Genomic DNA, 14,167 nt, shown 5'->3' with positions numbered 1-14,167 from the left:
TCGCTAGACATCGGGAGCCGTTGTCCTTTTCTTTACTTTCACAATTGACTCTGGCTAGTTTAGTTTATCTTGTTCATATACGTCTTTAAAAAGCAGTTCCTTCTAAAAGAAGGGTTACCCAGATCTTGATAACAAAGTCGTTCGTTAAAAGTAAACAGATAAACAGAAATCAAATAACGGGATTTAGATTAATCCAATATAATAGTGTTTAATTCAAATGGTGAGTGTTTAAATGAAGGGGGCGCAGTCAGAGCATGGTCTCTACTCGACAGTTCTAAACGATGAATTGATAATAACAGAAATATTGATTACAACCGATAAAATAACCGAACACAAAGATAAACAATTCTACTTAATAGCCGTATTGCTTCCTGTTGTCCGGTTACTGTTTCACTAAGTAACAGGAAAACGTGAGGTTCCGCTAATTGCTGGCTGCGATGGGCATCGCCACATCGCCATATATTTCATCCTTAATTTGTTGAAGATTGATTGTAGAGGATTACTGAAGGATTAGAGCATATTTCTTCAAGTAACCCTAATTCTGTTTTCGGAAAGGGTGGACAAAAAAACGTGTATAAATATGAATTTGGGACCAGTTTCATCAGTTGCTAATAAGAGCTCACCACAGGATATAGCACTGGAATAGGGTTGCATACGAAGCAAAAAGGTAAATATATTTCGTTTCATTTCATATCGTTTATTTCCATTTTCAACAATTACAGTTTGTTTTGTACATTTTGACATACAAATAACAAAACATATTTCAAGTATCCCTGTACAAAAATTATATTCAAGATTATTACATATCAGGTTGGAAATGGAGGAGGCTGCTAAAAAGCGGAGCTTGTAGAGTGCAGCCTCCTATATTCTTGTAGTTACATAGCATATACAAATCAAAATAACAACTTGAGCATAAACCAGTTAAATTAAAAAGAAATAGGGGGAAATTAAAATAGAAAAGGAAATAAGAAAAAGATAGATTAAAGGTCTTTAGAATCCAGCCCCAGTACTCACAAACGGACATCGCTGATCAACAGGAAAATGAAAGAGATGGAAAAGTGTACATCACATGACAATCATGTTTGATTTTTAAAAAAATACAAGAGTTTGAGTGATGAAGAGTTAATTCAATGGCTATCTTGGAGAAACTTTCTGAACTTATATTTGAAAGAATTTAGGCTTGGTGATTTAATATTTAATGAAGTACTTTATTTATTCTATTTCGCATTTTCATTGTTGTTAAAGGAATTGCTAGGAGTACTGTAATTGGATGTGTGCAAATGCAAATATTCATTACAATGGCATGACAATGTTTGTAGCACGGTTCATTTGAAAGTTTATTGATGAATAAATCAAATAATATTTCTGACTATACTATAGTATCAACTGATCAACAATCAATCATCACTGTACATTATATCCATAAATACAGCATGCATTGTTTTCGATCAAATATTGTTTGATTATAAATAGACCATTATAACAATCGTGAAATATTCTGACCAGTTATCAGTTCATCACGCATTCATCATATCACTCACAAAACGCTCTGTACTGTCTTGTCACAAAATAAATTTCATTCTGTGTTTCTTATATTCCATCATTCACGCGCAAAATGTGTTTGGAAAGTATAGTTACACCACAAAAATACAGAATTATAGCAGTTGCTTTATAAATATCATAAAGCAACAATATTTTGTGTTAGTGATTAATGTTTAGTTTCTTATCTCATCTATAAAGTGAATGATTCTTAGAGATGTGTTCGAATGTGTTATTGTGTCATTTTCTTCATCATATTCTTATTTCATGTATTTCCTAGATCTCTAAAATGGAATCCGCCAGGTTTCTAACCGTTCTTCTCGCTGTCTTGTGTCTCACAGGTTTTACACATGCAGCGCCACGTAAGTGAATATTCCATTTGCACAATATTCTTCATGATATATGATTCATTAAGACAGCCAGGCATGTGGGGTTTTTTGGCCTCAAAAAGATAGATACAGTGCATATGCTATATCACATATTAGATACACACTAACGTTAATCATGGAATAAGTTATGAAGTCTATACTTTCATTCAACTGAAAATAGCTTGAACAATTAATTGGCCTTCATATTTCTTCAACTTTCCAGCCAAATAAAATCCTTATCCTTTGCTTTAATATCCAAATAATGAGCCGTATCTCTTACGCCACGACAGATTCCAACAAATGTACAAGAGGAGTCAGCGGTACCGTATGCGGCAATAATGGTGTTACCTACAATGACGCGTGCGATGTCGATGATGATGACGATGACACAAATGGAAATGGAGGAGTACAAGTAGCGCATTCAGGGCCATGCCATGGAGAGGGAGGTTACGCCCCTCATGCTCCAGCTGTACCATTTGCCCCGCCTGTTCCCGCCGCTCCACATGCACCCGCCGCCCCTCGTGCTCCAGTTGTACCTTACGCACCCCATGCTCCAACGGAGGGTGTCACAAGCGGAGAAACTGGATATGGGCACGCTCCATCCCCTGGAGCAGGATATGCCCCGGCATCTGGAGGATATGCTCCCGCACCCCATGCTCCATTAGCTCCTGCATATGCTCCTCATCCTCCTGCGGGAGGAGTTCATGGTGGCACAAGTGGAGAGACAGCTTTCGCCCCAGGTGTAGGATATGCTCCCGCACCCCACGCTCCAGCGGCTCCTGCTTTTGCTCCTCATCCCCCAGCGGGAGGAGTTCATGGTGACACAAGTGGAGAGACAGGTTATGCTCCAGATTTAGGATATGCTCCTGCACCCCATGCTCCAGTGGCTCCTGGATATGCTCCAGGTGTGGGTTTCGCTCCAGCTGCTCCAGGTGTCGGTTATGCTCCTGTAGGGGGCGCAGTAGGCTACGGCGTAGACCAAGACGACAGTGACAGCGGAGAGCATTATCATGGTAATTTGCATTTTGATATTTCATGTTTTCTAAACTATTATTAACAATTTGTCTTTGTTGTATCACCCACTCATGTTTTATTCACAGTCATGAAACTCAACGTTTTGTAGGCCTCCCACATACACACACATCCACATACTCTTACATTTTTGTGGTTAGTGCTCATGAGTTTGTCACATACGAACGTATATAAGCCTAGTACACCTTCACACTAAAACACATTCCCAAACCCAACAATATAAGCAGAAAATAGCAATGCTCTTTCTTTTAACTTTCATTATTCAGGACTAGAGGCTGGCATCGGTGGTCACGCAGGTTACGCTCCAGCAGCTCCAGTCGGTTATGCTCCAGCTGCCCCTGGTGGATATGCTCCTGCCGCACCTGTCGGATATGCTCCAGCAGCACCCGGTGCCTATGCTCCTGTAGGTTATGCTCCCACTGGCGACTCCGATTCCGGCTGTGGTGGATCTGACAGCAGCGACGAAGACGGCTGTGGCTTTGCTGCCCCATCAGGTGCTGGAGTTCTAGGAGCTGCTGCTCCTGCACCCGGTTTTCCTAACGCACCTCTTGCACCCCATGCACCATACGCCCCGCACGCTCCTGTCCCGGGTGTTCCTTACGCCCCCGCTGCCCCTTTCGCTCCTCATGCTCCAGGTCCCCACGATGCGTCCTCAGCGGTGGACGAAGAAGATGAGGAGGATCAGGAGGATGAAGAGGACAATGATGAAGAAGATCAAGATGAAGAAGATAAAGATGAAGAAGATAAAGACAAAGAAGACAAGGATGAAGAAGACAAGGACAATGATGCGGACGAGGAAGACAAAGACAACGCAGACGAGGAGGAAGATGCAGACAATGACGAGGAGGACAAGGAAGATGGGGATAAGAAAGACGAGGAGGACAATGGCGATGAGGAAGACAACGGAGACGAAGAAGACAAAGATAACGAGGAGGACTGCAGTGGAAATGACTGTCCAAAGGAACAACGGAATGCACCGCCCGGAAATGGTAAATATTCATAAAAGCTATATATGTTTTAAGTACAACGGAAGTAGAACGAAAAAGGTCGATATTCTAGATCGTACCTACGACCAAGATATCTTGAAGGAGGCGCTTCAAATTTTGGACAGCTTGATACGTTCAGAAAATGACGTCATCCGGTCGTAGTAATAACTTCGTTTAGCTATCACTCCCATCTTGTAAAAATTGTCATGATCGAATTGGTTTAAAAGTAGAGCGCTCGTGAAACGACAACAAAACAACAACATTTCTTGGGCAATTCGATAAAGTACTAGTGAGTAGGTCCAACTATCTATGGGTCTTTTTTGACATGTACTTTTCTTCTTTTTTTTCATTTGATATTTGTAATGCTCTCGAATAATCATAGTATGAGCAGTTCTTGAATTTCAAGTAAAAATGAAAAAAAAATCGGACATACAAAATATTTCATGGAATTGCCCTTTTTTCTGGTACTCTCCAGCAGGCACTGGCAGATTAGCGAGTCCCATCTGCGCCGATTGCCCATTCCACACCCCTCGAGCGCAGCGTGTGTGCGGCACAAACAATCGAACCTACAAAAGCCTATGTCACCTTAAGTTGGCTGCATGCAGAACGAATGACCCAAGTCTTAAGCGAGCAAAGATGGGCAGTTGCAATTGTAAGTTTTGGGGAAATTCAGGACAATGATATGCAACTGATGTGAAAATATCATAGGAGTTTTATACCAAGTCCTACAGTATAATAAATAGGTTCATATTTGTATTTATTGTCATGTTATCTGTGAATAAAAAAAAAATTATGTTTTTGGCACACAGTTGGCAATTAAACCAAAAAAAAAAATATAAATAGATTAATCGTTAAAAATCAAAATCTATACATACATCAAAGCTATTCCTACTAGAAAACAAAACAAGTGTGATCACTGTGTTTACATAGCTGGCTATATGAAAATATTATTCACACTGTTGAAGTGCTCAATTTCAACAGAGTGAAGATATGTTCACACTGTGGACACCTCGACAGTGAGACTTATCACAGCGTGTTCACATGATCAACTATGTCAATATGTGCTTCATACTATTTAAATGATCAAATTAATAGTGTAAAGAAGATTTCACATTGTGTTCTAAATTATGAATACACTGTGGCACGCACTGTGGGTACTGTTTTTTTTTTTAGGGGGGGAGGTTCAAGGAAGGATGTTCTCAGTGGAAGGGATTTGTTGCATACCGATATGTCATGTCTGTGTTTCTTTTTATTTCTTTTCTTATAAATTGTTCTTATTAATTTTTATAGGCTTTCTAAATTTTCGTCTAATGTGGAGGGAATTTTTTCAGAGCTAAGTCAAACTACATAGTTGTAGGATCAAGTAAAATACATTTATATTTAATGAACGGCAGCTGAAAGCGGCCTCAAATTGTACCCTTAATTTGCCTCTCCATATCAAATCTATTTCACCTCTTTCGTCCGCTCTAGTGGGATGTCATTTGAGAATTTTCAGGGATTATTTTCGAGGAAGTTTGTATTTATGAGTCGATGCTATCGGGATTCACACCCACGGACGATTAACCGATGACAGATACTGGGTGATCCTCTCCGTGCGGATTATATTCAACGAATTTGTGATCATATTTTGTGCCAACCAATGTTTTAACAGCGCCATCTGTAGTCGTAACCGCAGTAAGCTTCTTTTTTCTTTTTTTTAAATCCTCACCCTTGCCTCAAAAGCAAAGTTAGTTAGGTCATTTTTTATCGTGATAATTGTTGTTTTTTTTAATATTCACTATAGGAACATTGAACTTACAACGTACTCACTGTAAAATGAATACCAATGATCTAAACTTCGTAGATAATTTAATGAAATATAATTTTCCTCCCTTGTTTTCTTTTGTTTCCCCCTAACAGTATCGCCAAAGACAATCAACCTGGCTAATCAGTTTCAGTAACGTAACCGTACTTGAAGTTCGTTTGATGATTGGTAGCGTTGTTACGACGGACGCCTTGCTCTGTGTCTTCAAACACCATCGCATTATGCTCAATACGTGCATTGGAGAATGGCTATTTCATCATGCTTGTTTTTAGGTGTATTGTTGGCAAGAAAAAAAGAAACCCTAACTTATGTTATTTATTACCCTATTTAACATTTCACTTATTTATTTTTTATAATTTTATTTCAAGGTAAAAGATAAAGTTCAAAATTGATCCTCTATCACGCAAAGAGATATGCTATTGCATTTTGTTTGTTATTATTATTATTGTTGAGAGCATAATGCATAGCTATAAATTATCATCTTGTCATAGTTATATCTCAATGTTTGCTTGGAAGTATAAGATCTAATGGTTTTTATGCAATATTATGTTTATATACATTTCTTTCAGAGACAATGTAAAGTATTATGATGGTAAATCTATGTTTGGTAATATAAAGTTCATAATCATTAATGGTGTTTGTAGTGCTACAATGAACTTTGGAAGCTTACAAATTTATGGATGCGGTGATGTCATCAATTACTTGCCAAATCCTCAGTGGAGTTCTTGTTAGTTACAATTATATAGTGGCATTATTATTGTTGATGGAGTACTGAACAATAGGTACAAACATTTATGGAGGGTTTTGTTTCTTCAAAAAATTATTATTTATACTATTTTTCTGCCAATCAGGAATACTTGAATATTTCTTTATTTGATTATTATTTTTTTATTTCGAAAAAGTCAACTCAAAATAAATTTGATTTTAAAAAAATCCAGATTGAGTTTGATATGTATTTTTCTTTAGAAAGAGAGAGAGAGGGGAGAGGAGAATGAATTTTAATAAGCTGCATACATTACTTGATAAAGAGTGTGAGTGAACGTATCAACAAAATTGTTTTACTATTTATCTTTTTCGGAGGTACTGTTTAAACAATAATTATGATGGCCTGCCTAAATTGTCGAAGAATGCGAGTCAGTATATTCATTCGAAATATCTTTGCCAAAACAATACATAATCATGATTTTCATAAACTGTTTTTGCTCTCGTAGACGTGGATAAATTTCACAAATTCAATTTATAATTTATTTTCATTGACAAATTTCGATTTTTGGCACTAATTTCACTCGCTTGCATTTTTCTTAAAGCTCATCTAAACTCCGAATAATCAAAGCAACTTCACTTCAATGATGATGTTGGTGATCATGTTGGTGGAGGTTCTGTTGATGGTGGTAGTAATAGTGGTGGCAGTAGTGATTGTGATGATTATGATGATGGTCCAAGGATGACAGAATATTTTAAATACCTGCTTCTCTCTTCCCCCTTGCTCTCTTTCTCTTTCTGTCCTTCCCCCCTCTCTCTCTATATTTCGCTTTTCTTTTTTTTTTTGGTTTAATTTCGCATTACGCACCCCGCCCCCTTTAATACTCTCTCGTCATTTCTTGTTCTCGCTCCGGAGCTATCACACATGTTTATGTTAAACGTCGTTCTATGTCACAAACCTGCACAGGCAACAGAAAAGTAGCGGGACAACAAGATAGGTTAGTTATAAGTACATGTATTTTTATTATTGCACATGTATTTCACATAAAATGTCACATAGACGAACACTTATAAAACAGCAAATATTATGCAATGTATTTGTAAATTAAGTATCGCATCACAAGACGTGATAGTTGAAAAGTACTCTCGACACTCAAAGGTATCAGAATTTGCATAAATGAAATAAAATTAGAATACAATACGATATGATATTAGATGATATACACAAAGGAGGTATAGTTTACCATAAATAACAATAAAGCATGATTAAATACTAAAGATTAAGTAATACACAGCTTCGGTTTTCTTCAACGTCATCAGCCCAAGTTTTCACGCCAACATTAGAGATCGGGATCCAACTTTAAGGAGTTTCTAGTTACTTCAGTTTTGTGTCCTCAGATTGGATCGTCCATCACAAAACATCATGTTCATCAGAGTTTATTGTCTTAAGGAGCAACAGCTTGAACAAGACTCGCTGAAAAAAAAAGAGAATTGTACATTAATTAGCAATCATCTACTTAATCTAAGATTGCAATATAAAGTTTTTTTTATAGTGCCCCCGGTGCATACGTGATTACCAACCATTTCCGGTCGGTGTCAATCGCATTGACCATACATCGATGTATACCTGTCGGACATCTGTCGGTTAGTGCCAATGTCTAGACAGACATCGGCCGATAATCGGCCGATATCTGTTCTCAATGACTTTACCTCCAATGCTAGATAATTAATTCACGGTTGGACATCGGACGATACTTAAACGATGTGTCAAGGCTGGATAGGATATCGTACGATGACCAAAGGTGTCCGATCGGCAACCAGCCCAAAATGACCACAAAAAAAAACATCGCAAGTACATCATTACCCTAATCGGGCTTGAATGTGAACCTTATTAGGTAACAGATCTTTCATTTAGATTTAAATTTGATTTTGATATAATTGAATCCAAATCAATTGAATATGGCAATATTAATTTTCATCAGTAAGAGCTCTATCGCTTTGGATACTCCTATATGAACTGGAATGAGAAATTACAATGTTGTTTAATAATAACCGGGGATTTTGTTCTCACTGACTTCAATAAGCCTATTCAGTTTTGAGGGTTGTCACGGTGGCGCCACGTCGCAGTTTGAAAAGCCCTCTCAGCCGTGTAGAATCATCGATCTCTGAATAGATGTCAGTCAATATTAGACCATTTTGATTATTTCAAGGTCAGAATTTTCCTTTTACCCGCGGTACTAATGCTGCAGTCACTTTTCCATTACGATGTCCACACGGGGAGTCGAAAAACAGCCATTTTACGGATTTCAGGAACCTGTTCCAAAAATTAAAAAACGGCTGTTTTGACTCACCGGACGGCCACCGTAGGCGAAATGTGACTGCGCAACAAGCCTTGCTTAGTTCGTACCTGCACAAATGCCTTCACTGGCGACTCGAATTGATTTGTCTCCTAGTTGGCATGCAGCATGGCGTAATTCGCATAGGTTATCGTATGTGACTCCATCTGATCCGCAAACGGCATCAGTACGGGAGATGAAGAGAGGACATTCAGAACAGGGTGAGCTCATGACAGCATCTATAGGAAAAGGTTAATTTATATCAATGTACAGATCCGAACCACAATAAGTCGATCAGATATTGAAATAGCGGTTGTCTTTTTAGTATACATGTATATGATTGAGAATAAAAGTTTGTCATGTCACGGTCCCGTGGAATAGGCATGACATTGTGGAGGAAATTATATTTAATATGTGATACGATACGAAAACGATCAGTGGAGTTCATACTACATAAACCTGATTTATCTGATACAAATTGTGTGCCTCATTATGCATTTGCAATTTTAGATCAGGAAATGATGTCAATAATAAAATATGATCCTTTATCAATACAGTTTAAGATTAATTGTTTAATGAAATATCATGCATTTTCTATTTAGACCTAATGAGATATTAATATTTAGTCATGAGAAAATCATTTACGATCACATTCAGAGACTTATTTTCTTACCTGGGGAGTTAAGATCACCAGCTTGCATTGCGCCACATCCAGGACCACCTCCCAATGCAATACAATCACCTCCATCACCATCGTCATCACCGCCATTATCATCATCTCCACCATCATCATCTCCACCAACATCATCTCCACCATCATCATCTCCACCAACATCATCTCCACCATCGTCTCCACCATCATCTCCACCGTAGTAGTCACCACCATCATCACCACCATCGTCATCCCCTCCATAGTCATCACCACCATAATCGCCACCATCATCACCACCGTCATCACCGCCATTATCTCCTCCATCATCACCACCGTCATCACCGCCATCATCACCTCCGTCATCATCTCCTCCATCATCGTCGCCGTCATCACCACCAGGAACCGGTACTGGGATATACACTGGTTTTTCCACTTCCACTACCTGTACGTCTGGAGCTGCGACGGATATCGCATTGGTACCACCACAGTCACCTCCGCCACCATTTCCACCACCATCTCCGCCGCCACCATTTCCACCACCATCTCCACCACCACCGCATCCTCCTTCCTCGCTGCTGTCCGAGCCGGAATCAGAATCAGAGTCGGAATCAGAGTCGGAATCGGAGTCTGAACTGTCGCACCCTTCAGAGCTACTGTCGCAGCTGTCACTTCCACTGTCACTATCGCTGTCACTATCACTGCTGTCACATCCTCCTCCATCACATCCTCCGCCATCACAGTCGCCACCATCACAGCCACCATTACCACCACTGCCATCACCATCACCACCATCACAGTCACCGCCATCGCAGCCACCATCCCCATCCCCACCCCCATCACCATCCCCACCACAATCACCGCCGTCACCACCACAATCACCGTCACCACCATCACCATTACAGCCACCATCGCCGCAATCCCCATCGCCATCGCCATCGCCACCACCACTACCACCATCTCCACCATCACCCCCACCGTCACCCCCATCGCCCCCACAGTCTCCGCCACAATCACCATCACCGCCATCACCATCTCCCCCGCAATCACCGCCACAGTCTCCACCACCATCGCCATCACAATCCCCATCACAATCGCACCCGTCACAGTCCTCGCTGCTGCTGCTACTGCTGCTACTTCTTCGAATTCTTTCCGCTGATTTAAAAGAGAAGCGGGAAATAAATTGTTTTATGCCATTATTTGCGAATAAGATTCTAATTCGGATTTCACTTATCTTGTTGCAATGTATTTGTACATAATAATGAACTATAATCTTAATGGTACTGGGATTTCAACTTGTTTGAATTTCATAAGCTGAACAAACAGCCATTACTACCTTACTTCTAAATAATATCAGTCAACATTATCAACAGCCCGAAGGTCAGTTTGTGGAAGAAAAATTATAAAACCTGCGTCATCTACATAGTGGATCCGAACTTTTTATCACATTTTCCTCAGACTAATACGGAAAGTTATTGTCCATCATGCAGTGCCAGTTCAATGTTTACTACAGTAAAAATGTGCATCATTGTTGAGACAACACCCTCTTAAAGGTCAAATCCACCTCCAGAAAAATTACTTGAATCAATAAAGAAAATCAGACAAGCATATTACTGAAAATTTCATCAAAATCGGATGTAAAATGAGATAGTTATGACATTGTTAAATCTCGCTTATTTTTCACAAAATAGTTATATGCACAATTTAGTCTCTGGGGAGAAAATTTAAATATTTCATACACTAAAATACAAAAGAAATAGTGAGTGAGTGGTGTCATCGGTTCCCTCATTTGCATAACGACCAGGATGTGCATATAACTATCTTGTGAAATTAAGCGAAACTTCTTATTTGTTGCATCCGTTTTTAATGAAATTTTCAGTGTTATGCTTGTTGGATTTTTCTCTTTTTTCAAATCAACTTTGTGTTACGGTGGACTTGTCCTTTAAATAACCCCACTCCTTCTATTTGGCCCCGACTGATTTACTCATTATGCGTTATATAGGCCCTACCTGGTGCTGCGTTTGACAGGGCCAACAGCGTGAGAAGAAGAGCCAGCGACATCCACAGGCGGTTCATGATGTTACTTTTCTTTTCCTGATGAGAAGAAGGATTGAAAATAGAATATTAAGCATTCCGCTCGTAAGAATATTTTTAATAAGTATTTTTTTTCGAGGGGGTTGACAGATATCTATGAGATATGCTTAGGGTTTTGGCTTTGCCTGTAATAAAAAAAATACCCTACTAGTGTTTGACATAAAACGATATTCTACCTGCTGTAAAATATAATCCGTAATGAGATGTATAATTGTTATATGCATCATCATGATGTAAGCCTAAAACTATCATAGTCACGATAGGTTAAATGAATATTGATTAAATTCTATCTGACCCCTTCATTTAAGCAGAAAAAAAAACGTTTTATTCATTTCCCCAGGACCAGTTGAATTTCCTTTTCATCATTCCCGTTTTTGTGTTAAACCTAGCAAGCACTGCTCTAGAATATCTGGATAGGATTTTTTTTTTGTTAATTTGCTATAAAAGGACCAACGGCTTGAGTGTGACTTGATTTTGCGAGCTCAGTTTTCATTTTCAAACCCAGCCCCTCTTGCTGCTTAGGTGCTGCTTTCCCCCACTGATGTACCGTGGAGCAATAAACTCTAGTTCATCAAATGATGAAATGTGTCGCACATTTAGGAAATATTGACTGACAGCGTCACGAGAAGTAAATATAATATGAAGATTTCAACTTACCTTATGAACAAATAGAAGTTGACTTTGCGCAACCTTGCTAAAACCCGCTGAAGCAGCAATTCTTGATTCAGTTGTTGAGTTGCTTTTTTTCTGTTGCGTCTCTTGCTTGCGATCAGCTCAGGAGAGAGAGTTTGACTGATGGCTTCGTCAAGAGAAGTCCCCGTATTTATACTAGTCAGTATTTTAATGTTTTAAAAGGACGTCTGGAAAGTTAACCCATTTATTCCCTTGTCTTTTCCCTATTGTGGTCATTCACAAAATTTAACACGTGCCAACGCCCTTCTAAATAAAATGGCAATGCGTATTCTCAGTCGTTTGTAAGGAAGAAAATGTACGTGTCATAAGACGTTCTATGATCCCAAAGACATTTTAATTTGGATTAACTAAATCGCATTTTAATGATATCTTACAAGGATCAGGTAATGTTCAAGACACTTCAGCACCATCTTAAAGTGATTATTTGATTGCAAAAGCAGATGAACACTTTCTATATCCGTAATAAAGACGAGAGGATAATATGTATGGATTTGGGCTGACCCATCGTCACACTTCGGCCAAAATACTAACTTCACTCTGAACATGAATTTGGATTTAATAAACGATTAACGCGCTTAGTATATCAGTGAAATAAAGTTCATGAGAGTGTGGCAAGATTAGGAGAGTTTGAGCAATGAGACGAGGCTTTCTTGATTATATCAGACTTCATTTCAGTGGAGTTAGCATGAGCATTTAAAAGCTTTGTCAATAATTATTCATACTGTACTAAAAATACACTTTGGATCGTAATATATTTTGTCATTTTCGGTTAATTAAAAACGATAACAATGCTATATATTTTAATTACAAAGAAATGGTCAGTAAAAAGACGGAGGTGTTGCACTAATCAGCGTTGATATGTTATATTTATCATCTATTTACTTTTTACTAAAATGTATGTGCAATTCTAATGGATAGCCTTTATGATATTATATGGTATGATATGCCCATCATATTTATACACACACATATTGTGGTGTAGTGGTTGTGAGTCTCGACTTGTTTGAATCCCACCACAGCGTCCTTTGGCAAGGCGTCAATCCATACTTTGCTCCATAAATGGGTACCAGGTATAATGAGAAAGTCAGTGTAGTAAGCAATTGAGTTTGCTGGAATGTCACCCGGGGAGTGGGCAAGGTTCTTACATTGTGTGCCGAGCTGCCGGCAACCCAGAAGAGCCGAATCAATGTATTAAACGCTATTTAAAAAAAAAACGGAAAATCATCATTACCCTAAAGTCGGTGGTCACTAGGAGCTCTGCTCACCTTCTCATAAATTTACCTGAATAATGACGTGTACATAAAAATAACTTGGAATCGATAACCTTAATCCTATAAATAATCACAAAGCACCTTGCTCCTTCTACACATTGTTACACACGTACAGGTAGTAAAAATACAGCATTTGCTTGGATAAGCTATCATCTAAATGTCCACCCTGCATCTTTGCATCTACAATTCATCGATCTCACTAGCCATGACATAATGCTTAGTTTTGCCAGGCTTATACTCATCAAGAATACTGATGATTGGCAAGAAATCTGGCATAGATTTAGAGTCTATGAAGGGGGCATTAAATAAATTACTTTTCACAATTTTCGGAGACTGCAAAGCATATGCGCTCAGTGCATATGGATCAAAATGCCTATCCCTTCATCCATAACTTAGTATGTGTACATGAAAATGATTTAGTTTACACCGAACATATTTTTATAGCAAGCATTACTCCATGATCCTTTTTAAAATATAAAATATGAACGCTGGGTTGCTGCCAAGATTCCATGTGAATTTAACTTAAACTTGTACATGGATCTGAGCATGGGTGTCAATCCGGAGGGAGGGGTAGGGACATATCCCCCAAATATTATTCCATTTGGGGGACAGCCCATGCCCCTCCTTCAGGTAGAACATGGTATTTTAATATGATGAGTCATAAGACAAGTATGATCATAACATAATTTTAGT

General features: G+C 38.8%; 2 protein-coding genes across 2 annotated transcripts; one reads left to right on the top strand and one right to left on the bottom strand.

Annotated features, from left to right (window-relative positions):
• Positions 1-603: 603 nt before the first annotated feature.
• LOC129256000 (spidroin-2-like) lies at positions 604-6,654 on the top strand. The gene is made up of 6 exons (XM_064097832.1): positions 604-667; positions 1,820-1,901; positions 2,198-2,920; positions 3,206-3,928; positions 4,401-4,577; positions 5,825-6,654. Exons 2-6 carry the CDS (start codon positions 1,829-1,831, stop codon positions 5,863-5,865), a joined length of 1,737 nt encoding a protein of 578 aa, XP_063953902.1. The 5' UTR covers positions 604-667; positions 1,820-1,828; the 3' UTR covers positions 5,866-6,654.
• Positions 6,655-7,428: 774 nt separating this feature from the next.
• Positions 7,429-12,613, bottom strand: LOC129256576 (uncharacterized). Its single transcript, XM_054894745.2, has 5 exons — positions 12,578-12,613; positions 11,426-11,510; positions 9,441-10,571; positions 8,839-9,006; positions 7,429-7,905 (listed from the first exon to the last, which is right to left on the bottom strand). The coding sequence occupies exons 1-5, from the start codon at positions 12,611-12,613 to the stop codon at positions 7,877-7,879; spliced, it is 1,449 nt and encodes a 482-aa protein (XP_054750720.2). The 3' UTR covers positions 7,429-7,876.
• Positions 12,614-14,167: the final 1,554 nt, after the last annotated feature.

This window comes from Lytechinus pictus, chromosome 3 (genome assembly GCF_037042905.1).
Source record: "Lytechinus pictus isolate F3 Inbred chromosome 3, Lp3.0, whole genome shotgun sequence".
In the NCBI taxonomy this organism is placed as follows: Eukaryota; Metazoa; Echinodermata; class Echinoidea; order Temnopleuroida; family Toxopneustidae; genus Lytechinus; species Lytechinus pictus.
Note: the sequence above shows the minus strand (reverse complement) of the source record. Positions and strands in the feature narration are given on the sequence as shown.

Coding starts and splice junctions, on each gene's coding strand:
- LOC129256000 (XM_064097832.1), top strand. CDS start 1,829: ATGGAATCCGCCAGGTTTCTAACCGTTCTTCTCGCTGTCTTGTGTCTC. Junction 1,902..2,197: donor TTTTACACATGCAGCGCCAC/GTAAGTGAATAT, acceptor ACGCCACGACAG/ATTCCAACAAATGTACAAGA. Junction 2,921..3,205: donor CAGCGGAGAGCATTATCATG/GTAATTTGCATT, acceptor TTCATTATTCAG/GACTAGAGGCTGGCATCGGT.
- LOC129256576 (XM_054894745.2), bottom strand. CDS start 12,613: ATGGTGCTGAAGTGTCTTGAACATTACCTGATCCTT. Junction 9,007..9,440: donor TGGTGATCTTAACTCCCCAG/GTAAGAAAATAA, acceptor CTTTTCCTATAG/ATGCTGTCATGAGCTCACCC. Junction 7,906..8,838: donor CAGTGAAGGCATTTGTGCAG/GTACGAACTAAG, acceptor TTTTTTTTTCAG/CGAGTCTTGTTCAAGCTGTT.